This window comes from Saimiri boliviensis, chromosome 5, assembly GCF_048565385.1.
Source record: "Saimiri boliviensis isolate mSaiBol1 chromosome 5, mSaiBol1.pri, whole genome shotgun sequence".
Lineage (NCBI taxonomy): Eukaryota > Metazoa > Chordata > Mammalia > Primates > Cebidae > Saimiri > Saimiri boliviensis.
In genome coordinates this window covers 44,263,370-44,291,125 of record NC_133453.1, presented here as the reverse complement: position 1 = coordinate 44,291,125, position 27,756 = coordinate 44,263,370, and the positions used below count along the sequence as shown (strand labels likewise).

The window sequence follows — 27,756 nt, the reverse complement described above, 5'->3', positions numbered from 1 at the left end:
TGACAACTGAATGAGAGTTCATTCATGATTTGGCTCTCAGATTTACTGTTGTTGGTATATAGGATGTTAATGACTTTTTCACATTGGTTTTATATCCTGAGACTGAAGTTGCTTATCAGCTGAAGAAGCTTTTGGGCTGAGGTGATAGGATTTTGAAATATAGGATCATGTCATTACAATCAGGGATAGTTTGATTTCCTCTCTTTTTATTTAAATGCCCTTCATTTCTTTCTCTTTCTTGATTGCCTTGGCCAGAACTTCCAATATTATATTGAATAGGAGTGGTGAGAGAGGGCATCTTGTCTTGTGCTGGCTTTCGAGGGGAATGCTTCCACCTTTTGCCAATTCAGTATGATGTTGGTTGTGGGTTTGTCATAGATGGCTCTTGTTATTTTGAGGTATGTTCATTCAATACCTAGTTTATTGAGAATTTTTAACGTGAAGGGATGTTGAATTTTATTGAAAGCCTTTTCTGCATCTATTGAGATAATCATTTGTTTTTTCTCTTTAGTTCTGTTTATGTGATCCATCACATTTATTGATTTGTATATGTTGAACTAACCTTGCATCCCAGTGATGTAGCCTGCTCAGTCATGGCAGATAAACTTTTTGATGTTCTGCTGGATTCAGTTTGCCAGTATTTCATTCAGAATTTTTGCATCAGTGTTCACCAAGGATATTGTCCTGCAGTTTTCTTTTTTTGTGGTTGTATCTCTACCAGGTTTTGGTATCAGGATGATGCTGGCCTCATAGAACAAGTTAGGGAGGAGTCCCTCCTTTTCAATTTTTTGGAATTCTTTCAGTAGAAATGATGCCAGCTGTTCTTTGTACATATGGTAGAATTCAGCTGTGAATCTGTCTGAGTGCATTTTTTGGTTGGTAGGCTATTTATTACTGCCTCAATTTCTGAACTTTTTGTTGGTTTGTTCAGGGATTCAATTTCTTCTTCCTGGTTCAGTCTTGGGAGGGTGTATATATCTAGGAATTTATCTGCTTCTTCTAGATTTTCTAGTTTATGTGCATAGAGATGTTTATAGTATTCTCTGATGGTTGTTTGTATTTCTGTGGGGTCAATGGTAATATTCCCCTTATTGTTTCTGATTGTTATTTGAAACTTCTCTCTTTACTTATTTATTAGTCTAGGGAGAAGTCTATTTTATTAATTTTTTCTTAAAAAACAGCTCTGGATTCGTTGATCTTTTGAATGGTTTTTGTGTCTCTGTTTCCTTCAGATCACCTCTGATTTTGGTTATGTCTTGTCTTCTGCTACCTTTGAGATTTGTTTGCTCTTTGTTCTTTAGTTCTTTTAGTTCTGAAGTTAGGTTGTTAACTTGAGATTTAATTTTTTGATGTGGTCGTTTAGTGCAACACAGTTTCCTCTTTACAGTGCCTTAGCTGTGTCCTAGAGATTTGGGTACATTATCTCTTTTTTTCTCATTAGTTTCAAAGAACTTATTGAATTTTGCCTTAATTTCATTATTTACCCGGGAGTAATTCAGGATCAGGTTGTTCAATTTCCATGTAGTTGTGTGGCTTTCAATGAATTTCTTAGTCTTGAATTCTAATTTAATTGTGCTGTGGTCCGAGGTTTGTTAATTTTGCATTTGCTGCGGAGTGCTTTGCTTCCAATTATGTGATCAGTTTTAGAGTAAATGCCATGTAGCGATGAGAAGAATGTATATTGTTGTTTTGGGGTGGAGAGATCTGTACATTTCTGTCAGTTCCATTTGATCCAGTGCTGAGTTCAGATCCTGAAGATCTTTGTTAATTTTCTGTCTCTATGATCTGTCTAATGTTGTCAGTGGAATCCTGAAGTTTCCCACTATTATTGTATAGGAGTCTTAGTCTCTTTGAAGGTCTCTAAGAACTTGCTTTGTGAATCTAGGTGCTCTTGTGTTGGGTACATAGATATTTAGGATAGTTGGCTCTTCTTGTTGAATTGAACGCTCTATCATTATGTAATGCCCTTCTTTGCCTTTTTTTTTTTTTTTTTTTTTTATGTCTTTATTAGTTGAAAGTCTGCTTTGTCAGAAACTGGGATTGCAACCCCTGCCTTGCTCTGTTTCTTGGTAGATTCTCCTCCATCCCTTTATTTTGAGTCTGTGACATACCTAGGTTATATGGTTTAGTCTGTTGCTCCAGCCATTGTTGCATATGTGGTCCATCATTGATTGTTATACAACACATGTCAGTACGTGAACATGATATATCTATTTTATTTTAGTTTTTTATTTCTCTCATCAGTATTTTGTAATTTTCAGCACATCCCATCTTAAACATATTTTGTTAGATTTGTACTTAAAGAATTTCATAGTATTAGTACTGTTTTAAATGGCATTTTAATAAAGTATGAATTTCTAATTGTGCATTGTTAATATATAGAAATACAATAGATTTGCCCTTGTATCTTTCAGCCTTGACACACTCACTTATTCTAGTACCTTTTTTGGAGATTCTTTTGTATTTCCTTTTTAGATGATCATATGTCTTGAGTAGAGACTGTTTCATTTCTACTTTTCCAATCTTTATGCCTTTTATTATGTTTTCTTGCTTTATTGCACCAGCTATGGCCTCCTGTATGATGTGGAATAGGAGTGGTGAAAGTGGATACCTTTGCCTTTTTCCCAATTTTAGAGGGAAAGTTTTTTACCGTTAATTTTGATATTAGCTGTAGGATTTTTATAGATACATTTTATCAACTAGAGGTGGTTCCCTTTCATTTCTGGTTTGCTGAGTTTTTATAATGAATTGATGTTGAATTTTATGAAATTATTTTACTATGAGTATTAAGATGGTTATTTGGTTTTTCTTCTGTAGTCTGTTGATGTGATGTATTATACTGATTGATTTTGAATGTTGAAGCTTTGCATTACTGGCATAAGATTCACTTAGTTGTAATTTGTTATCTTTTTATGTATTGCTGGGTTTATCTTGCTAATATTTTGTGGAAGATTTTTGCATCTGTATTCATGAGCTTAAATTGATTTTAAGTAAATACCAGAAGGATTTAACTTAAGGGAGAACTATCTAATTTACAATAACCCTTTCATTGAGGGCAACTAGAAAAACTCAAAAAATGGAAAAGGGTTATTTAAAAAAAAAAAAAAATTAGACCCACAAACCATGCAGAGAAAAAGGTTCTTAGAAACATCATAGAGCTATCAGACTGACTGGTCAAATCTCCACATTTAGAGGCAAGGGAACATATGGAATATATTGTCCATTTTGCAGTTATAATTGTTATTTTAAAAATAAGATAATATTTTTTGGATCTGGCATAAATAGTTTATTTTTTACTTTTGTTTCTCTAAAGGTAGACATAAACACATTAACTCAGAACCTGCAGACTCTTGAAGAAGAGAATAAGCAGCTGGCAGATCAAATGGCTTCCCTAGAACTTCAGCAAGTCACTTCTGATTACCATGGGGTGGGTATAAAAAGGTCAGTCCAAATAGCAATTAGTGACTAATGAGTTCAGAAACAGCAACAACCAGAAGTCAGAAGATGGGTTTTCTTTGTGTTTTCATAATTATTATAAATCTTGAATAATTCAGAACAAATATAGCAGAGATTCTTACAGTAGTCAAACAATAGTTAATTTGAGAAACTATGAATTTAAGGCATTTATTAAACATTTGCCTTCACAAACCATCTATGTTGTTACTGAAAACTACAAATAATACGACAATTTAAAATAGTTCCTCTTCCATAAATTATGAGGAAAAACCTTATATTTTTTTTTCTCATCAGACAATTCCTTCCATTAGGCAATCAGTAATAAGTCTGATTTCTGAAAGCTATTTGACAAGGTCAGTGCATTACAAATAAATGGTACAGTTCTTAAAACATCTTCTCCAAGTAAGGGGGATTTAAAGATATGGTCATTCTGTTAAGTAGCTAATAATTTTCTTATGTGCTTTTGAATACATGAGAAAGTATTGCTTAGTGCTTTTAAGCATGCAAATAATCTTAGAAAATTCCTAGAAGACCCTGATGTGAGTCTGTTTTCACCAGGCTAAAGTCTTTCAAACCATCATAAGCTGCTCATTACTTCAACTATGAAAAATTATACAGACTAAGTCTAAATCTTCTTATATTGTCATGGGTTTCAAGCCAGATTTCCTACTTTTCAGTTTTGGCCATGACCTTGGGTGTGATCCTTAACCTCTCTGAGCCTCAGTTTCTTAATCTGTCAAAGTGAGGATAATAATGCTATTACTATGAGGATGTTTGAGGTTAAGTAAATTAATACATACAGGACATGTAGCAGATAGCTAATGTTTATTGAATTCTTAGTATCTGAACTGTCTCAGAGAAAAATAACTGACTATTGGAATGACAGGATCCATTAGCTATAATCCCTGGTACTATTTTAGAACAACCCTCTGTCTCTACAGAATTAAAGATTCAGCCATGTCCTTTGCTTTTTGGCTAGCCTAAGCTGGGTTCCTTTGGAAGACCACATTCTCAGTCTATTTCCTGAATCCATTGCCAGTGAGCAGGCCTAGCCTTACTTTATTAGTGACTTTGACAGATCTTGCCAGTGATTTAGTCAATGTTGATTTTTGCCTGCCTACCTGTCTTGATTACGGGTTCCCAGTAATAACTCATAGACAACACAATTCTAGCTTGTAGTTCTGTCTCCACCCAGAAGCGTCTCTGACCATGCCTGCCTGGAAATGCTTCAGTTGGCTATGTGATTTTGAGGAATGAACTAGAGATTTCAGGATTTATTTTTGAATCTTAGCAATATCATTAAACCTATTGTCATTCAATGCTGGTAGTTTATTTTTGTGCTTTGACAGTTAAAACTTGAAATTCTTTATAAAGGGTACCTTCTGGTATAACCCCTCATTGATTTTTAGAGATACACATATGTGTGTTTGTGTGTAATGCCACAAACTTGAATTCAGATAGACCTGGTTTCAACCTCCATTTACTGTGTGACCTGGGAAGGCTCTTAACCTCTCATGGCCTGCAATGCCAAGAGGATCTCTCCTAGTGTAGGTATTCCACAGTATACTCTGCACACCCATATGTCAGAATAATTACTACATTGATTAGAAATGGACCTGTTTATGCATCTGTGTTCACTCTCTTCTAATACAAGAAGAGTAGTTACTCATTTTTGTCTTCCCTTGCCTAGCAGAATGCCTAATACATAATAGGTGCTTTAAAAACATTGACTGACTAGAATACAAAGAGGGTCATGTCTGTTTTGCCAGGCAGTAAGGATTAATGTCATATTGCAGTAATATTCTCTCTGCTTTTTCTTTTACATTTCCTAATTTTAGGTTTATTTTTTGCCATTTTAGCCTGTAGTGATAGTGCAATTAATTCCGTTACTACTGACAGTCAGGCAGGGAACCACAGTGAGAAAAGATCCACATGTAGGAAGGTTTCCATGCCTGAGTTCAATTTGAATGATTATCCTCCCCACTTCTCTTTTGGGGTTTAAACATATATTTTAAAATTGTAGCACCAGACAGAAATATAATTTCCTGTATAACTGGGACTTTAATGACTTGAAATTAAATAATGAACTAAAATGTATTATTTCTTAAAACCAGGATGACATTGTCAGTAACTCTTTGACATCATGCAGATGTCAAAGTTGATTTGATTTGCTGGGGTTCATGTCATACTGGGTTGTTAAATATTTTGAATAAAAATTTCAAAATAATTAAAAACTTTAAAAAATGTTTATAGTCTGCCTATAAAATAGGTTTACCAAGATGCCAGTATCCCACTGGTTTTGTGTATTCTTATAACAGCTTCTGCTAACTTGTACACCTCACCTGGGTTTACAGAATGATTTTAGAAATAATTTTGTGGCTTACTTTTGATCTTTGGCAACCTGCCTTTCATATCTTAAGATAATTCTCCCTATTTTTACTTCCTGTTTTTCCAGAGTGTTATCTGTGTGTTTCTGAGTTAAAATGGATATTCTAATGCTTGACATTTTTCTCTGTATGTTTCTTAAGTGATTACTCATTTTCTGTTTTGCTGTGTATATTAATAATGTTTATAGTATGTTACCAAGAGTATTTAAGCAAAAGTTAATATTAGTTAAGTCTTTTATAACTCAGAACCTGAGATATTCACTCATTTAAGTAGTTTCTAATTTCTGGTCTCCTGTTGATTAAAGTACAGAGCTGATTTAATTCTGTAAACAGTAATTTAAGTAGCTGCCTTAACATCCACTTTCCCTTAGCAACTGGAAACAATTTTTTTGTGTGTGTCATAATATTTAAATAAGTAACTCTTTGTCAAATATTACATTCTGATTTTGCTCAGACAATTTTCATTTAGTATATTAGCATTCTCTTTGATGGTAAAATGGGAAGATTATTACTTTAAAAGTATATTTAAAAGATTAATAGAATTTCTTTATGCCTTTGTCTAAAAGAGGGAATTGTATTGATGGGAAAAAGTACCATTATTTAAAAAATTTTTGGTCAACTTTTATAGAAGACACAGATAATTTATTCCTTAATAAAACCTTTCTACATTTCAAGAAGATAGTTATTTTTTAGTGTTTACTGTTTGTTATAACTCGCATATTTTAAGTTAACTCTGGTTCTTGGTTTTTCATATGTTCTACCTATGCTTTATAGCACACTGGGACATGTTAATTTGTAGAAGTTTGAATCAAGTTTTAAATAATTAAGATTTTGTTGTTGTTATAGCTTTGCTTTTGAGGTATTATTGACCGTCCTTGCAGTTTATTTTGCTGCTGAAGACTTGGTCAACATAATCCTACTCTACTTGTCTAAATGCTTTTTAAAATATATTTGCCTTTGCCTTAGGAGGAGCTGTACAGTTATTATTATTATTATTTTTTGAAACAGACCCTTGCTTTGTCACCAGGGAGTGCAGTGGTGCAATCCCGGCTCACTGTAACCTTTGTCTCTTGGGTTCAGGCTTTTCTCCTGCCTCAGTCTCCCGAGTAGCTGGGACTACAGGCATGCACCACCACGCCCAGCTAATTTTTGTAGTTTTAGTAGAGATGGAGTTTCCCCATGTTGGCCAGGATGGTCTTGATGTGTTTGCCAGTATAGTCCCGATCTCTTGACCTTGTGATCTGCCCGCCTCAGTCTCCTAAAGTGCTGGGGTTACAGGCGTGAGCCACCGTGCCTGGCCCACAGTGATTTTTAAAACTTTTAAAAACTGAATTATGAATATTTATAATTATGAAATATTAATTCTGACAGGACAAATACTTGGTCATAATAGTTTATAATCCACCAAAAACTAATATTGGATATAAGTTTTTATATCAAAAGTGTATCATTTTAGGGTAGGTGGCATATAAGGGCTAATAATTCTTTTTGGGTTTTCCATAGATTTTTATCAAGTGTTGAATGTCAAAAATGCAAATTCTTCTAGCCAAGGCAACTGCTAAGGAGAAAACAATGAGTCAGCCTACTTTGCCTTCTTTTTTTTCTTTTTTCTTCTTTAGAGATGGGGGTCTTGCTTGGTCTTCCAGGCTGGAGTGTAATGGCACCATGACAGCTCACTCTAGCCTCGACTTGCTGAGTTCAAGCAATTCTCCTACCTCAGCCTCTCAAGTAACTAGGATTAAAAGTGTGCACCACTATGCCCAGCTAATTTTTTAACTTTTTGTAGAGACAGGGTCTTGCTATGTGGACCATACTGGTCTTGAATTCCTGCCCTCAAGTGATCCTCCCACTTTGGCCACCTAAAGTGCTGGGATTACAGGTGTGAGCCACCATGCCCAGCTTAGTGTACCTTCTCATAGAAAATATTTTGAACAGAGGAAAATTTAAGTTACATATTATAGTAATCTAGTTTAGAATTTTTTTTCTTTGATTTAGAGGCAGGTGTGTTGGGTTCACTTACTTGAAATAAAGGATATTACAAAGTGGTGACTAAAGAATAGCTGTAATCATGTTGGAAATGATGAGGAATATCTCCTATGTAAATTAATACATGAGTTTTATCTTTATCAGCTTATCTAAAGTTGAACATAAAACAGAAGTCTAAAATTCTTTGGCTTAAAATGCCTAAAAGACATTCTGTTCTATTATTCACCATATAGGCAAATATAAACCAGAAATAGTGAATAATGTCAATATAGATACTTGCCAACATTAATAAGACTTTGAACTTAATATTTACTGCAAATGATCCATCGTGCAGCTAGTTAGCTTATCAGTGATTAAGAGTTTGTGTCATTAGTCACATTTGCTTGTGTGTCCTTTATCTCCACATTTGGTTTATGATAATTTTGAAATATGGCTATTTTTCCTGTTATTAAGATATAATACTGGCATTGATTGTGGAGAGTGAAAATCTCCATGTTCAGTCAGTTAATGATGCCCCTCATATAAAAAAAGTACCAATATGGCCCAAAGTTTAATCAAAAGAAAACTATATTTTGTACTTATTTTTTCTGATATAGTCTGAGAACAACAGCATATGAAAAAATAATTTTTGTTATTAAGGGCTGTTTAATGAAAATATGTAATTTTATGAAATACAGAACCTTTGGTAATGTTTGCCCAAGATAATGCTGTGTTGCGTATTTGATCAAACAATGAGTTTGAGTCTCCAATAAACATTTATTTTGTTTTTGAGATTTTTCTGAACAGCTTTTTACCATGGTAAGTGAGGTGCTTTCTGCTGTCAGTGGTTGTGGTCATTTGCAGCTGCTATTTTCATCAAGAACTGTGTAATTCTCCACAGACTACCTGCAGTCACTCATACAACCACACCACATCTGAATTGGATCGCAATTACAGGGGAATAACTGACATAACAAAGAAAGAGTTAATATACAAACTAACAAACTCTGGTACTCTTAAGGCTTCATGCTTTTATTAGCAGTCTGTACATGTTGCATATTAGCCATGTGATCAACTATGTTGGAAGAGATTAAAAGGCAGCAGTAGCAAATAAATAGGAATCTTGATCTTAGGATGATAGAAATGATAAGGATATAAATACTTGTTTAAAAATGAAAATGGTTATTCCTTTCTATGCTTAGAGATTCTAATGCCTGTGTTTGCCTTATCAGCTTGTCCAACAGAAGGTGGAAAATGTCTTGGGAAAAATTACTGAAAGTAAAAATAAACTAGCCTATGAAAAGGGAAAACTCCAGGTATGAGATTTATTTTCTGATTTTTCTTGTCTGAATTTTAAGAATACCAATTGTCAAAAACAAGCAATGAGGAAAGGATTCCCTATTTAATAAATGGTGTTGGGAAAACTGGCAAGCCATATACAGAAAACTGAAACTGGACCCCTTTCATATACCTTATACAAAAATTAACTCAAGATGGATTAAAGACTTAAATGTAAGACCTGAAACCATAAAAACCCTAGAAGAAAACCTAGGCAGTATCATTCCGGACATAGGCATGGGCAAAGGTTTTATGACTAAAATACCAAAAGCAATGGTAACAAAAGCCAAAATTGATTGACAAATGGGATCTAATTAAATTAAGGAGCTTCTGTACAGCAAAATAAAATATCATCAGAGTGAACAGGCAACCTACAGAATAGGAGAAAATTTGTGCAATCTATCCATCTGACAAAGGGCTAATATACAGCATCTACATGGAACTTAAACAAATTTACAAGAAAAAAACAACCCCATCAAAAAGTTGGTGAAGGGTATGAACAGACACTTCTCAAGACGACATTTATACGGCCAACAAACATATGAAATAAAGCTCATCATCACTGGTCATTAGAGAAATGCAAATCAAAACCACAATGAGATACCATCTGTCAGGTAGAATGGTGATCATTAAAAAGTCAGGAAATGGTTCACATGTTCAGTCTTCCTTGGCTGACTTGCCGCCCTCACTGCTGCACCATGGATACCGTGAGACAGGTGTTCAACTTCAGACGTGGTCCCACCAAACTGCCACACTCAGTGTTGTTAGAGATACAAAAGGAATTATTAGACTACTTGTTAGAGATACACAAAAGGAATTATTAGACTACAAAGGGGTTGGCATTAGTGTTCTTGAAATGAGTCACAGATCGTCAGATTTTGCCAAGATTATTAACAATACAGCGAATCTTTCGCAGGAATTGCTAGCCATTCCAGACAACTATAAGGTGATTTTTGTGCCAGGAGGTGGGTCCAGCCAGTTCAGTGCTGTCCCCTTAAACCTGATTGGCTTGAAAGCAGGAAGATGTGCGGTCTGTGTGGTGACACGAACTTGGTCAGCTAAGGCCACAGAAGCCAAGAAGTTTGGAACTATAAATATCATTCACCCTAAACAAAAACTCCAGATCCAAGCACCTAGAACCTCACCCAAGATGCCTTCTACCTGTATTATTGTGCAAATGAGACAGTGCATGGTGTGGAGTTTGACTTTATACCCGATGTCAAGGGAGCAGTACTGGTTTGCGACATGTCCTCAAACTTACTAAGTCAGTGGATGTTTCCAAGTTTGGTATGATTTTTCTGTGGTGCCCAGAGGAATGTTGGCTCTGCTGGGGTCACCGTGGTGATTGTCCATGATGACTTGCTGGTGTTTGCCCTCCGAGAGTGCCCCTTGGTCCTGGAATACAAAGTGCAGGCTAGAAACAGCTCCTTGTACAACACGCCTCCATATTTCAGCATTTTACATTACAGGCTTGGTCCTGGAGTGGATTAAAAACAATGGAGGTGCCATGGCCATGGAGAAGCTTAGCTTCATCAAATCCTAAATGATACATGAGATTATTGTTAATTATCACGGATTCTACGTATGTCCAGTGGAACCCCAAAATAGAAACAAGATGAATATTCCATTCCACATTGGCAATGCCAAAGGAGATGATGCTTTAGAAAAAGGATTTCTTGATAAAGCTCTTGAACTCAATATGTTGCCCTTGAAAGGACATAGGTCTGTGGGAGACATCTGGGCCTCTCTGTATAATGCTGTCACGATTGAATATGTTCAGAAGCTGGCCGCCTTCATGAAAAATTTTTCGGAGATGCATCAGCTATGAACACATCCTAACCAGGATATACTCTGTTCTTGAACAACATACAAAGTTTAAAGTAACTTGCAGATGGCTACAAAAAGTTGACAAACACAGTATTTTTCTCAAATGAACATGGTTATTACAGATTCTTCTTTTTTGAAAGAACAACAGCAAAACATCTACAGCTCTGCAAAAATGGTGGAACCTAATGTTTGCCTTAATTCTGACTTGAACTGGAAGCATTTTAAGAAATCTTCTCATTGCTTTTCTAACAAATTCCAGCTTATTTTGCCTTTGCTCCTACTTTTTCTAGTTAGATTTCAAACTTGCCTGTGGACTTAGTAATGCAAGTTGCAACTATTTCTGGAGTCATGGGAACACACAGCATAGAGAGTAGGTGGGGTCCTCTAGGTGCTGAATCTAGACATCTGTGCGGTCTCCTGGGTTCAGCGGCTGTTGATTCAAGGTCAGTATTGACCATTGGGGGAGTGATTTAAGAATACCAGGCAAAGGACAAACTGTAGATCCATCTTTATACTGTTATTACAAGAGAAGTGACATATTTTATGTATGTTTATATTAGCAAGGTCTGTTTTTAATACTATATACTTTCTATTTCTATGCATTTATATTTCTAATAATACAGTTATCACTGATACATGTAGAGACTTTTAGAACTTATAAATCCTTGACCTTGTGCATTATAGCATTTCATTAGCAACAGTTGCACCAGCTCCCCAGTCTTCCCCTTCTTCTTTTTAAACTGTTTTCTGAAAAAAAGCTAGAAGTTCTTGATTCATTTTTACTGCTTTTTCCATAGGTAGAAGAGAAAGTTGATTGGTTGGTTGTTTTTTAAATTATGCCATTAAACTAAACATTTCTGTTAAATTACCTTTTAAAAAAAGCCAGGAAACAACAGATGCGGGGGAGGATGTGGAGAAATAGGAACACTTACACTGTTGGTGGGAGGGTAAATTAGTTCAACCATTGTGGAAGACAGTGTTGCGATTCCTCAAGGATCTAGAACTATAAATACCATTTGACCCAGCAATCCCATTACTGGATGTATACCCAAAGGATTGTAAGTCATTCTGCTATAAAGACACATGCACACGTATGTTCATTGCAGCACTATTCACAATAGCAAAGACTTGGAACCAACCCAAATGCCCATCAGTGATAGACTGGATAAAGAAAATGTGGCACATATACACCATGGAATACTATGCAGCCGTAAAAAGGATGAGTTTTTGTCCTTTACAGGGACATGGTTGAAGCTGGAAACCATCATTCTCAGCAAAGTAACACAGGACCAGAAAACCAAACACCACATGTTCTCACTCATAGTGGGAGCTGAACAATGAGAACACACGTACACAGGGAGGGGAATATCATACACCGGTGCCTGTTGGGGGTGGGGGGCTAGGGGAGGGATGGCATTAGGAGAAATACCTAATGTAGATGATGGGTTGATGGGTGCACCAAACCACCATGGCATTTGCATACCTATGCCGTGGTATGTAACAAACCTGCGCATTCTGCACATATACGCCAGAACTTAAAGTATAATTTTAAAAAATACCAATTTTCAAATATTGCTAGATTTTGAGAATACCTAGCTTTGTCATTTACTAAGTCTGTAGTGTCTGAACATCCCTAAGTTTGTGGCCTCATTAATCTCCAGATGACTTCTATTTACGAGCTGCTGAAACCTAAAATTATGAAGCCAAAACCTATTCTGTAATTGTTTGAAGCTTTATTATAATCATTTGTGCATGGTCATTCACTGAGAATGTAGAAAGCCTATAGCTCTTTTTGCTGAATTTTTATAACACATTTCTAAAAAGAAATAACCCTGGAAAGAGGCAATTGAATAGACTGGTTTATCCATGGAGACAGGGTTTCTGCCTGAGTTCACAAAAATATTATTCATCCATAAAATATTTGTCAAAAATAAAAATACTGGACAAATAGCTTCATCTATTAATATTAATATTTTCCAGAGGTAGCGATGCATTTATTATCTACACTTGTGTGACCATGGAAAGGTCTTAATTTTCTTGAGTTTCATCTTAATCATCTGTAAAATGAGGATGAGCACACCTCTCTTACCTACTTCTCATTGGGAAAAATAGGCTACATTACAGGCTGGGTGTATACATTTTTACAGGCATAAAATAACTTTCTCCTTTGTGAAATGAATGATATAAGAGGCTGTGACGCATGACTTTAACCTTTTTTTAGCTTTCCCAAGAAAAATGAAGTGTATTATTAAATATATAACACAAATCCCAGGCCCTCACGAAGACTTAAAGCCAAATTTTGACTGGGAATGGAATATATTTTATAATTTATGAATGGGTCTGATGTTATCTGTCTGACCTTTTAAACCTCAACTATGCAGTCTTAGAAATTATCTAGATTGTATGTAATCATAAGGAAAAATATGTGCCTTTTTGCTGTTCATATTCCTATAATAAGAATTTAAGATTTTTGATAGGCTTTGAAGAAATACTTTTTGAACTATTGTAAACTATTGATATCATTGATGCTTTTATGTCAGGTGTTGGGCCGACACATTCCAAAAGCACTGACTTCATCAGCTCTAGGAAAAGTGCTCTTGGAGCACATAACTCTTACAGGACAGTTTAAAGGAAGAGCTGTACACTAAACGTTGTCAGAACAGTAGTCTGCTGTATGTTCTCTCTCAACTGGATTAGAATGGATTAAAAATATACATAGGAATTGTATTTGGTAAAAGACTGCATTTTCAGAATCAACTTGTTAATGAATGATATAAATACTGGATTTCATGTGTTAACTTAGACTGTATTGGAAACTGCTGCCTCATGTTCAAACATGGTTTGAACTTCCTTTTCAGTGCTGCACAGTATTCAATTATGTAAATATGTCACAATGTATTTATTCTTCTGTTGATGGATAATCAGCTAGTTTCTAACTGACTGCAAGCAATAACAATAATGATATGATGAATTTTGTACCTGCCTCCTTATACTCACATACAAAAGATGCTCTCAGCTAAATATAATTCTGAGGAGTAGGATTATTGGGTTTTAGGATGTGCATATCCTGAACTTCACTAAATTTTGTCATTATTTCCCCTAAAATAGTTATGCTAGTTTTAAAATCAGTATATTTAAGAGGGTATATTAAATAGGTGCATTAGAGTTACATGTGTTAACATGGATGAATCTCATAAAACAATACTATATACTGTTTAGGGATACATATAAAATTACTTTTTAAAGAGTAGGGATGATAAATTCAGCATAAGAGTTAACTCTAGGATTAAAAGAGGAGATTTGGTTGGGGTAGGCTACACAGACGCTTTCAATTGTACCGGTAATGTTTTATTAAGTTCAGTGGTGGATAGATGGGATAGATGGTATTTATGTCTGAAAGATTTCCAGCACTTTTTAAGTTGTTTTTAAACATATGTCAATTTGATTTACTTAGCCTCACTCTAATCCTCACTCTAATCTACCATTGGCCCCATCACCTAACCAATAGGATTTCAACATTGTGTTAGCTGCCTGGCCCCAGTAAGCAATTGCATTTGTGACCTTAATTTAGAAGTTAGGTAAGTGCTTGATATACTTTAGTTTTTCAGTTAATTTCTTGTTGAATTATAACATATATCTGAAAAGTATACAGGGCACAGCCTCATGAATTTTTTATAAAGTAAATGTACCTATGTGATCAGCACTCAGATCAAGAAGCAGAGCATCCCCAATACCCAGCACCCGCTTCCAGTAACTGTCACCCACAGGGCTTATTAACCATCCTGACGTGTAACAACCCGTTCAAATATTAACAGTTGCTGAAAATGTACAATAGCTGCAGTGAAATAGATGTTTTGCCTCTACAGATAGGAAACAAGATATTGAGAGATGGAATTTAAAAAATTTGAATGAAAATTTTCCTGATTTAGGGGTAGGTTCAGTAATGTTAATTGTTGTATTTGAGGGGGTTGGGGATAAAAGGAAGCAAATATGGAAAAACACATACTTTGGAGATGTATGAGTATATATTAAATAATTTTGTCCTCCAAAATAATAATTTTCTTTAAAGAGAGACGTGTGAGTAGTCATCTTTGTGAATTAGTTTTAAAATATAATTCAGGGGGCCGGGCACGGTGGCTCAAGCCTGTAATCCCAGCACTTTGGGAGGCCGAGGCGGGTGGATCACAAGGTCGAGAGATCGAGACCAACCTGGTCAACATGGTGAAACCCCGTCTCTACTAAAAAAAATACAAAAAATTAGCTGGGCATGGTGGCGCGTGCCTATAATCCCAGCTACTCAGGATGCTGAGGCAGGAGAATTGCCTGAACCCAGGAGGCGGAGGTTGCGGTGAGCCGAGATCGCGCCATTGCACTCCAGCCTGGGTAACAAGAGCGAAACTCTGTCTCAAAAAAAAAAAAAAAAAAAAAAAAAAAAAAAAATATATATATATATATATATATATATATATATATATAATTCAACATATAAGAATTCCATTTATTCAACTTTCGTAATTCTGTGTCAGTGAAATATAAGACTCTATGCCTGTTCCTCCTGACCCCCACTCCATTCTTCTGGTCTAATATGTCTGCTTCTTACATTGACAGTTCTAATTATACATACTCAAAGGATTTTGAATGCCAGGTACCACGATTCAAATATATTAGCCACAAATTTTTGAATTAGGTTAGCCACAAAATCTCAGTTATATTCATGTGTCATGTCCATTTGGAGGTCTGTAAGCACTAGAAATCAAATGAGTTATTTCAGTACAATTAAATGGCTACAGTGTCTAAATCATTTTTTGCATGATTAAACTTAGGATTGTTTTTTGCAAGTTTTAAGGATTCTTTTTTTTTTATTACAACTCATGACCTTTTTTTCCCCCTCCTGGAGTATATAAATATGTGTATATATATATATATATTATATATATATATATATATATATATATATATATATATATAATGTCTTTATTTTTAAAATTATTTTTCTCTATTTTTGTTTTTCCTCTAGATAAAAGTTAAACAGCTAGAAGAACAAGTACAATCTTTTACTGACACCAGCTTACAGAATGACCAACTACGAAAGTTGAACAAGGTGCTACAGGCCAAATATGCCCAGGTGTGATTAATATCTACAAAAGTGGATTGCTGCTATATTTAGTTTTTTTGTGTCTGTTTTTTTGTGTCTGTTTTTGCTTTCGTTCTCTGGCTGAAGTGATCAGGAAACACTACCTTTTTCCAAGTATCTTTCCTCTGTGCAAAGAAAAGTGCTCTTTATTTTTACTTCTATTTTAAGATTTTATTAAGTGTTGGCAAATATATGTGTGTATGTAGTTCGTGGATTTTTTTTAAATTTATTATAAATTTTCTGGGGTATATGTGCAGAACGTGCAGGTTTGTTACATAGATATAGACGTGCCATGGTGTTTTGCTGCATCCATCACCCCGCCATCTATGTTAGATATTTCTCCTAATGCTATTACTCCCCAATTCTCCCACTCCCTGCTATCTCTCCCTAGCTCTCCAGGCCCTGGTGTGTGATGTTCCCCTCCTTGTGTCCATGTGTTCTCATTGTTCAACACCCACTTATGAGTGAGAACATGCGGTGTTTGGTTTTCTGTTCTATTACACCTGCACATGTATGTTTATTGCAGCACTCTTCACAATAGCAAAGACTTGGAACCAACCCAAATGCCCATCAATCATAGACTGGATAAAGAAAATGTGGCACAAATACACCATGGATTACTATGCAGCCATAAAAAGGATGAGTTCATGTTCTTTGCAGGGACATGGATGAAGATGGAAACCATCATTCTCATCTACGTTTAGGTTTTAAGAAATTGACATCTTTCTCCCCACTTTATGATGCAATCCGTGAAAGATAAATACCCTGTCAATTGACTCAATTTAACAAACTGTTTTTTTTTTTTTTTTTGAGATGGAGTTTCGCTCTTGTTACCCAGACTGGAGTGCAATGGCGCAATCTCGGCTCACCACAACCTCCGCCTCCTGGGTTCAGGCAATTCTCCTGCCTCAGCATCCTGAGTAGCTGGGATTACAGGCACGCGCCACCATGCCCAGCTAATTTTTTGTATTTTTAGTAGAGACGGGGTTTCACCATGTTGACCAGGATGGTCTCGATCTCTTGACCTCGTGATCCACCCGCCTCGGCCTCCCAAAGTGCTGGGATTACAGGCTTGAGCCACCATGCCCGGCCTAACAAACTTTTAAAAGCACCTAATACATACAAGGTTTTGCTAAGCCTCAGAAATTTGTACAGATACCTGACACAGCATTGAGACATTCAACTTGCTTATTATAGTTAGGAAATGTACGCCATAAACTTTATTAGAGAACAGAAAATTGTGCTTTTCAGAAAAATAGATTGTATTACTGAACATTGATTGGGAGCATTAATATGCGTAGAAGTAGTGAGAAATGCTTTCATAAAGGCAGTGCTTTTTGAACTTGAGCCTTACAAATTTTGGCAGTTGTGAGGAACAAGTGTCTTTGTTTTTTTGAATTAAAGGCAAACTCAGAACTCAGTGCCAAGAAGGTACACCAGCAACAGGCAAATGCTCGCCTGAAAGAGGTATTGGTAGTGAAGGTGCTTACTTGTCAGCATGGTGGCTCTTGAGGCTAAAAACCTTTCTTAGGTCATAATATTTCATATTTCATAATATTTTAACAAATGAATAGAAAAAGTTAAGCAAGATATTGAAAATATTTAGTGAAGAACATAACCCAGGAAGGTGTTTCCAGAAGAAAATGATTAATTTCAATTATTTACACATTTAGCATGCCTATCATTAGGTTATTTTTAAAATCGTTAACTCTTAATAAAAGCATATGTAACTTCTGTGTCTATGATATTTGTGTATCTTCCCTGGTAACCAAGGAACTAAAATATGTTTTCAAATGGAATACTCATAGGATTCTAACTCCTTGACTCTGCTGATGAGCATTGAGGTCACAGAGTTGTTAGAGGGGGGCCTCATTAGATACACGCTCTGACAGGCTCTTTGACAGGGAAGTTGGCGTAGGGTCTGTTTCTTTGCTGGGTCGTAAAGTGTGATCTCTTCATTCTGAAAGCAAAGAAACACATTTTCAAGTATATTTTTTATTACAGCTCCTTCTAGAATACTATTTGTAGTGTTCTCCTAGTAAAGCGGCTATTCCTTGAAAGGTAACTCTAGGTTTTAGCTGATTTTATTGTTTTTATTAATAATTGACGATGCCTCTAAGAAAAAGGAAATCTCCAGAGAGGCCTGCATCTTCAAAATCCCCTGAAATCTCTAGGTCCCATGTAAACAGTATAAAGGATAGAACGTCATCAGTTGGTTTGCCTAGTGTTGTTCCAAACTCTACACGCCATGTGAGCTTTGCACCTAACCTGCCTTCTATGAAAACATCTCAGGATATTGGAGACTCTAAGATCTCTCTGAAGACTCTTTTGAATGCTATTAAAACCATGGAGGGAAGACTGGAAGGCAAAATAGAGATTCTTGCCTCAAGACCTTTAGTAAATGATGAATCTCCACATTTTTTTAAACGGGACTCGGTAAGTGAAGACCACAAATTAAATCTTAGGAAAAATTTAAATTTATACAAGAGTGAAGTATTAACAGTCCAGAAAGATAATACTTAAAGAAATGAGTAACGAGGAAATAAGGTTTTTAACAAACAGAAAAAAACTAATATAGATTGAATTCACTGTCCCAGCTGTCATATAATTAGTTTTAGATATAGAAAATTTGGTGTAACAGTAACTACTGAGTTCTTTTTATATAACTTTGATTTTTTTTTTTAAATGGAAACTTTCTACCTAATCTTAACATTTGACCTAAAATGCTTGGATAAAGCCTCATTTTCAAGTAGAAATAACTTAATTCAAGAAACCCTAAGAAATTTAACTTTGGAAAATATTTTCTTGAGAAAACTTGTTAGAACATTTGTCTTTACCTGATATTTAGAAATAGAAAATACTGTAGCTTATCTTCTAAAGTGTGCTTCTGTTTCTGGAAGGAGGGCTGTGAGTGTGAGTTGTCCAGTCCTTGGTGTTTTGAACAAAGAATTAAAACGCACAAAGTAACAAAGAATGAAACAGGAGGGAAGCACCCAAAGCAGAGATTTATTCATAAAAGGGAGAAAGCACTCGGAAGGGTGGGAGTGGGCCTGCACTAGTGGCTCAAGGGCCTATTTACAAAGTTTTCTGGGTTTTAAGTACTCCTTTTGAGGCCCCTATTGGCTACCTCTTATCTGGATGAAGAATTTGGCCTGTGGCTAAAGGCTGAGGTGAATTGACCCCCTATGCTGATGAAGGGATGGCCATTCCTGGCCCAAGGCCTATCCAAGGCACTCTCCTTTTCCATCTGAGATGTGTAGAAGGGGGAGGATTGTAGGGAGAATAGCCTTGATCCTTTGCTACTTGCTGGGGAGATGGAGTTTTTCCTTTTGGTTTAGCTTTTGGAAGTTGGTATTAGGTAGACTTAGATTCCCTGTCCCCAAACCCAGGTGTTTTCCTTTTGATCCAGTTTTGGGAAGTCAGCACAAGATGGCCTCAGATTCCCTGCCCCTAGACCTTGGTGTTTTCTCTTTTAGGAAGTCAGCCCAAATTGGCCTTAAATTCCTTGCCTCAGGACCCTATTCTCCTGCCTCACTGCTACTGTCTAGACTCCTGTAAATATCTAGTGGCACTTTTGCTTTTATAAGGGTGTGTGTGTGTGTGTGTGTGTGTGTGTGTGTGTGTGTGTATACGTATACATACTGATACACACACACACACACACATACACACTTAAAAAAACTGTTAGAATTTTTAAAATGATATTGTGTTCTTATCTAGAACAAAATTCAGTAGATTATCAGGACCTGTAAGTTGCCATCCTTCGTAGTCTTCTGGGATCCTTTTCTGTAGAAAAAATTAAGTATTTTACATGTTACAGGTTCAAGTTTAAGGACTTTAATAATGTTGAGGTAGATGTGGGGAAAAGACATTCTTTGTTGGTATTGGGATTATAAAACAGTACAACTTCCTATGGAGGGCAATTTAGCAATATTTATCACAACTTTGACCCTACAATTGTCCTTCTAGGACTTTTTCCTACTGATGTACTGGCTTGTACACATGACATGTATACGAGGTTACTTACTGAAGTATTGTTGTTTAATAGCTGCGGAGAAAGCAACCAAAATCTCATCAGTAAGAGACTGGCTAAATGATAGTGTATCCATAGTTTCATAGTTTGCAATACTGCTTCAAGATATGTATGTTATTAGGTTTAAACAATAAAAGTTCAGAAGAGTATATGTAATATTTTACTATTTGGATGTAAAAGGGATGGGGAGATAAAGAATACATATATATATATATATATATATATATATATATATATATATACACATACATATACACATGTATAAGCATAGACTGTCTCTAAAATGACCCATAATAAACTGGCAACATTATTTTTGAGGAAGGAAACTGGGCAGCTGGGATGTTTTTCACTTAATCTTTTTGTACTTTAAGGAAAATGTGAATGTACTACCTATCCAAAATAGTTTTATGAACATTTTCTTTTCAACAAAACTGAGAGCAGAGAAGGGATAGTGTTTTCAACAAATGGTGCTGGGTAATTGGATATCCATATGCAAAAACAAAGTATCGTTGGTCCATACCTCACAAAATATATAAAAATTAAAATGGATCATAGATCTAAATGTAAATCCAGAAACTGTAAAACTTATAGAAGAAAACATAGGAAGAAATCTTTGTGATCTTGGGTTACATAAAGATTTCTTAGATTTCGTATCAAAAGCATGATCCGTAAAGGGACAAAAATGATAAATTGGACTTCGACAAGTTTGACACCTTATGCTCTTCAGAAACATTAAGGGAATGAAGAGACAAGCTACAGATTGGAAGGAATTGTTTGCAAATCACATATCTGATTAAGGCTTTGTTTCCAGAAAGTATTGAAAAAATATTTTTAAAATTTAAATAGAAGAAAACCTTTTAAAGAATAGGCAAAAATTCAAACATATTTTCTTCGGCAAAGATATGTGGCCGGTAAGTAAGTGCTTGAAAAGAGATTAAGCATCAGTCATTGGGGAAATGCAAATAAAATCACAGTGGGATACTACCATACACCTATTATTAGTACAACCATTTTAGAACTTATTTTGGGAATTTGTTTAAAAGTGAAACATACTACCACTGTATGACCCAGTCAGTGCACTACTAAGTATTTACCAAAGACAAATAAAAGTATGTCTCCACAAAGACTTGTACACAAGTGTTCACAGCAGTTCTATTTGTAATGACTTAAAACTGAAAAAATCTTAAGTGTCCACCAAGTGAATGGATAACAAAATCGTGATATCCCTACAATAGAATACTAAAGAACAGAGATTGAATGACTCTCAAAATAATTATACTGAGTGAAAGAAGTTATTCAAAGAAGAGTGCATACAATTCCATATTAAATTCTAGAAAATGCAAGCTAATCTATTGTGACAAAAAACAGATCAGTGATTACTTGTGAGAATCAGTACGAGTGTGGGAAGAAAAACAGAAGGGGAAGATTATAAAGGAGCATGAGGAAACTTTTGGAGATAATGGAAATGTTCGGTATCTTAATTATGGTTTCAAAGTCTTATACATATGTCAAAACTTATCAAAATTTATACTTTAAGTATATGTAGCTCATTATATGTCACTTATACCTCAGTAAAGCTGTTAAAAATCCGTATGTTACCTATTTAAAAGTGTATGAAATGTTTAACATTCTTTTTTTAAGACGTTTCACTCTGTCGCTAGGCTGGAGTACAGTGATGCGATCTTGGCTCACTGCAACTCCTGCCTCCTGGGTTCAAGTGATTCTTGTGCCTCAGCCTCCCTAGTGGCTGGGATTACACGTGCCTACCACCACATTTGGCTAAATTTTTTTTTTTTTTTTTTTTTTTTTTTTGTATTTTTAGTAGAGATGAGTTTTCACCATGTTGGCCAGGTTGGTCTTGATCTCGTGACCTCATGTTCCGCTCACCTCTGCCTCCCAAAGTACTGGGATTTACAGGCATGAACCACGGTGCCCGGCCTAAAGTAACATTCTTGAAAGGACAGAACTATAGAAATAGAGAACTGTACATCAATGTAGTGTGGGAAAGAAAAGAGCACAAATTAGTGGTTGCCAGAGGACAGGATGAGTTTTTGGAGGGAAGTGTGAATACAGAGATAGCACAAGGGAATTCTTCTCTGGTGATGGAACAGTTCTGTGTCTTGACTGCGGTGGTGGTGGTCACATGAATATGTAAATAGGATCAAATTGCATAGAACTGTGTGCATGCACATGCACACACATATATACATGAATGAAGGTTGAAAAAATGGCAAAAGTGGAATAAATTATGTAATCTAGTTAATCAAGTTAACAATTTATGAATGTCAATTTCCTGGTTTTGATGTTGAACCACAGCAATGAGATGTCACCATTAGAAGTAGGATAAAGGGGCTGTGCACAATGGCTCATGCCTATAATCCCAGCACTTCAGGATGCCAAGTTGGGCGGATCACCTGAGGTCAGGAATTCAAGATCAGCCTGACCGACATGGTGAAACCCATCTCTACTAAAACTACAAAAATGAGCTGTATGCGATGGTGCACGCTGGTAATCCTAGCTAATTGGGAGGCTGAGGCAGGAGGACGGAGGTTGCAGTGAGCCCAGATCATGCCATTAGGCTCCAGCCTGGGTGACAGAGAAAAACTCCATCTTTAAAAAAAAAAAAGGCGAAGAAGCAGGATGAAGGGTACATCAGACTCTGTGCTATTTTTGCAACATCCTGTGAACCTAAAATTGTTTTGAAATAAAAAGTTTAAAAAGTCATATTTAAAATAGTATGATTATCTGAGCTGATGGTATGGATCTACTAAAACTGTTTCAAGGATATAAGATTCTACTGTACATTTAAAATTTGGATTCTAAATTGCTATGACTTATTCTAATTACTGATGTGTCATGTTTTGTACTGTTATTTATTGTTTCTTTTTTTTTTTCCTGCTTAGGTGAAATCTATTCTTGAAAGAAGTAAAGAGGAGCTGTCCCGAACAGTGAAGTGTCGTAACGCAGCCCTAAAAGAGAGTCAGAAGTTGAAAGAGGACCTGGAGGCTATGGAGGACAGGGAAAACAAGAAGGCAAGGAATCAGTCCCTTCTGACTGTCTGTCACTGAGAAGAAGCACTTTTGAAATCTTTCATGAGCCATATGTTTTGCTTTCTTGCTTCCATTAGTAAGAAAGAGTGAGGATTGATCGGGGAGGATTTCTTTTTTTAGAGAAAAGATAATTTTAGAATAGTTTAAAATTTTTCCCTTAAAATTACATCATATATATAACTCCCAATTTTTTTTTAACTTTCAGTCTTAAATACCAAAAGAGAAAGTTCTAATTTTTTCTGTTGAAACATGACCAATCTTGGTAATAGTAACCTTTATAGTTTTGTTGTATTATGTGATATAAGATTTCTGTGATGCTTTCTCTTTAACAGTGTGTGTGCTTAGTGGGAATAGAGTTCACATCCCAAACTTCTCTTTGCCAGCAAGTGCTAGATTTTGCCTCTCTGAGGAGGGCTCTGAGTTACCTCATTGTTCAGCAGCTTCCACTTTCTCTTATAGTCTTTTTTTCTCAGATAATTCTGATGCATTTCAGATGTACTATTTCCATCTGACCCCATCAGAAGACTTCTAAGAGGCTAGCCTGGCATCACCTTGGATGGAGGTTGTGCTGAGTCCGGCCTCTCTGGTTAATGTGTTTGCTGTAACATGGCCATAGTTGGGAAGCTGCAGAGTTCACCATTAAGATCTGGGGTCAGCTTTTCTTTTTCTCAACAGTAACTTAAGAAACCACCTAAAAATAAAATATACTTTAATTTTTCCCCCTAACGTCCTACTGTGTCTGCTTGCCTGCTTTCCATAGTCTTTCCAAGGAGTAATGGGATCCACAAGCAGAAGAGTAACCAGAAAGGATCAAATGTCTTTGTGTTGTTTCATTTTCTGTTAGGTGGGAAACTTTCAGCGACAATTGGCAGAGGCTAAAGAAGACAACTGCAAAGTCACAATCATGTTGGAGAATGTCCTGGCTTCTCATAGTAAGATGCAAGGTGCTCTGGAGAAAGTACAAATAGAGCTTGGGCGGAGGGATTCAGAGATTGCAGGCCTCAAGAAAGAAAGGTACCTGTGGTTTTTTTCCCTATCATTGGTATTGCTGCATCGCATTAAGGAGCAGTGTGAAGTTAATAAATGAAATCACTTTATGTAGCTTCCTTTGCAAAAATCTAGTAAAATGTTATGTTTAGAGAACTACCAAATTAGAGAAAATCTAGAATTAGAAATACTATTTCCAAAAATTCAGAATGCCCCTATAATGCAGTAATGTGAAGGAATTTCTAGACTATATAGCCTAGAAATTCATTAGCTGTACTGTTGTTTTACCCTTGCTTTCTGCACCATGTAAACCTAATTTGTCCTTGCTTCTAGAGTAGTAATTGTCAAGATAATTGAAACTAAGTACATACTTTAGTTTGAATTAATTATCCATTTATTACTATCCTGTTTCAAGATTAATAGTTATTTTAGGTGAATCATTCTGTGAACCACTTCTAGCCATGTTTTCTAAGTAAATTTCTTCATAGAATGTTTCAAAAATTAAATTTCTTTTTAGGTTAAAGAATAAATGGTCTGAGATTAATAGGGCATATTGCCTCTATGTTATGAGAGAACAAGTGAGTTTTATTTTTTTCATTGTGTTTATCTTTTTTTACATAGTATGAAAGTATATTAACTTTGAATTTTTAAAAAGTCAGGGGAATAGTATTAAAAATATTTACTATTCACAATACATTTATAAGTGGCTGTTATATATAGATGCAGAAATCTCAACAGCAAGCCAGTCTTTGTAAAGGTGATATATTTTTTGCTAGTGATATGTATCACTAGTAAAATAGTAAATTATGTACTATAGTGACATATGTCACTAGTAAAATAAATATATAGCATAAAATCACCAGCTCATAAGTTTGTCAGAAACATGTATTGATAGCCTGATATATGAAGACAAATTGAATTATAAATGAGACAAGTTATTTAATTCCTAGAAGCCTTAGTTTTTTCTTTTTCTTTTTCTTTTCTTTTTTTTTTTTTTTTTTTTTTTTTTTTTTTTTTTTTACGGCTAGTCAAGAAGAAGTGGGAGTGGAGAAGGAACAAAGAAATCTGTAACTGTGATCAGTTAGTTGTAAACACCACTGCACCCGGACCAGCCGAGCCTTAGTTTCTTAACCTAAAGCTGAGGGTACTAATTGTCATCTATGAACTCTCAGATATTTTGAGCTTCTATTTCAGCTTCTTAGAAGAACTCCCAAGTGGTATCATTCCTACATGATTCTTTTCTGTAGTCACTCTTTCTGTGTTTTCTGTTTTTAGGGATCTCAATCATCAGAGGGTGCAGAAGCTGGAAGCTGAAGTGGACCAGTGGCAGGCCAGGATGCTTGTCATGGAGGACCAGCACAACAGTGAGGTCAGGGCCAGGCTTTAAAAAATGATAACATTGATACTTTTGGTTTTATTGGGATATTACAGTTTTTGAGAAAATGCTTTTTTTCAGTCAAGTATGAATTTTGGACAATGACATACCTACAGATGGGAAATTGACCTGTCTTACAATGAGTCACTTATTGGCAAACTAGTACCACAATAATGACTAATCTCTTTGTCTTAGATGGTCTGCATTTTTATTAATTCACAGATGACTTCAGAAGTTCATAGGCTTAGAAAATAACTTATAATCTGTCAGAAGCAGCTAGAGTGATCCCACTATTAATAAGGAGTCACCTACACACACATGCTCATGGGCATGTGTACATACCTGTATATGTATCTGTATGCACATATAAAATACGCATGGATATTAAGGTTTTTTTCTGTAGGAATCTGTAAGGAACAGTTGACAGGTCTTTTTTTTTTCCTCTAGGGAGTGAGACCAGAAGGTCATAGGATCAGGAAGGGGAATTTAGTTTAAAATTTTAAAAATTAGGATAAATTAAGATGGATCTCTTTACCAAAGCTCTCTGTTGACTAATGGAGCATACATTTCCCGTTGGCTTCTAAGTGTTTCCTAAGCAATGTCTGTAATAAGTTCTCACATACATGTTCCAGGCACCTGGAATCTTTGCTTCTGGTTCCATCTAATTGTTTCAGTAGCACTTGATGTTAGAATGTGAGGAGTGATTACACAGTGTTAGGAACTTCTTGCATCTCTTTGTTACAGTGGAATTGAAAACATTCTTCTCTCTTTCAGATTGAATCTCTACAAAAAGCTCTAGATGTAGCTAGAGAGGACAACAGGAAACTGGCTATGAGTCTGGAACAAGCTCTCCAGACAAATAATCATCTGCAAACAAAGCTAGATCATATGCAAGAGCAATTAGAAAGCAAAGAACTTGAGCGACAGAATTTGGAAACCTTCAAGTAAGAGCAGTATAGTCACAGTAAAATTAGGGAAGTGCCTCTGGAGGAGTAAGTCACATTCACATAAATGGCTCATTCACATAAATCAGTCAAACCCTTTTCTCCTACTTTGAACTAGTACTCCCAGCAGAGCCATGCCAAGGACCAGGCATAGGTGAGCACCAGCAGATAATAGCTGGCTAGAGCATGCTCATTTGACTTTCTTCTCAGCTTTTCCTTCATCCACTATCAAGCTGCTGTTTTACATGAAGGTTAAACCAAAACTTAAAGAATATTGATTAGAAGAGACATTCACATGTTTCTACCAAGGCTTTTCTATTAACAGCTTATATGTTGTTTAAAAGCATGATTTAGACAAGATAAAAACATCAGCCTGGGTGCAATGACTCAATCTAAGCAGAAGTTAAGCCATTAAATGTTTTCAGTTTTGACCCGAGATTAGTTAGATGAGACCTATCCAGTTCAGATCAAATGACTGAAGTTTTACCCTAGATTATACAGAGGTAGATATTATTTACATATTATTAGCATTGCGTGAAAATTTATACTTAATGGAAATACAGTGTGCACATAGATCTTTATTCCTTTACGTAATTTTATTTATGTATTTACTTGAGACGGGGTCTCACTCTGTTGCCCAGGCTGGAGTGCAGTGGTGTGATCATGGCTCACTGCAGCTTCTACCTCCTGGGCTCAAGTAGTTCTCCCACCTGAGCCTCCTCAGTAGCTAGAACTATAGGCATGTACCACCACACCTGGCTAATTTTTTTGTATTTTTTTTTAGAGATAGGGTTTCTCCATGTTGCCCAGGCTGTCTCAAACCCTTGGGCTCAAAATCTACCTGCCTTGGCCTCCCAAAATGCTGGGATTACAGGCATGAGCTGCTGTTCCTGGCGTAGATATTTATTCTTTTCATTTAGTGAGCATGTTGATAGAGGAAAGAGGTATAAGCTGAAACAAAGACAGGATTTTCCAGATACATGATCTCTGCAAATTTTATATTCAGCTGAAATGTTACTGCCTTATGATTGTGCCTTATTGTGTTTATGTAATGGTTGGCAGCATCATTTAAAACTCTTCAGTGTCAGTTTAGGTAATTATGATTTAGATGGTTAGTAATTGTTTCAAAAGCCTGAAAATTATTTAGGTAACTATAAAATGTAATTCCTACTACTACTGCTTATAACAAACAAAACCAAAAAGAAAAAAAAAATGGTTAGGAATTCACAGTAAAAGCATGAGTTGAGAGTTAGAGTCTCC

General features: G+C 35.8%; 1 protein-coding gene and 1 pseudogene across 5 annotated transcripts in view; both read left to right on the top strand.

The window, feature by feature from the left end:
* Positions 1 to 27,756, top strand: part of CCDC150 (coiled-coil domain containing 150) — a 94,220-nt gene that overhangs the window by 45,262 nt on the left and 21,202 nt on the right. For 2 of the 5 annotated variants that reach the window (XM_074399326.1, XM_074399325.1), the window contains exons 14-20: positions 3,314 to 3,427; positions 9,041 to 9,124; positions 15,991 to 16,098; positions 18,400 to 18,543; positions 23,044 to 23,172; positions 24,035 to 24,122; positions 25,453 to 25,546. In XM_074399326.1, the coding sequence (XP_074255427.1) occupies positions 3,314 to 3,427; positions 9,041 to 9,124; positions 15,991 to 16,098; positions 18,400 to 18,543; positions 23,044 to 23,172; positions 24,035 to 24,122; positions 25,453 to 25,546 (761 nt within the window). Of the gene's footprint in view, positions 1 to 3,313; positions 3,428 to 9,040; positions 9,125 to 15,990; positions 16,099 to 16,643; positions 18,544 to 23,043; positions 23,173 to 24,034; positions 24,205 to 25,452; positions 25,547 to 26,326; positions 26,497 to 27,756 lie in introns of those variants that run through there. The other 3 variants (XM_074399329.1, XM_074399327.1, XM_074399330.1) reach the window with 3 other exon arrangements.
* Positions 9,127 to 12,316, top strand: LOC101044488 (phosphoserine aminotransferase-like; annotated as a pseudogene).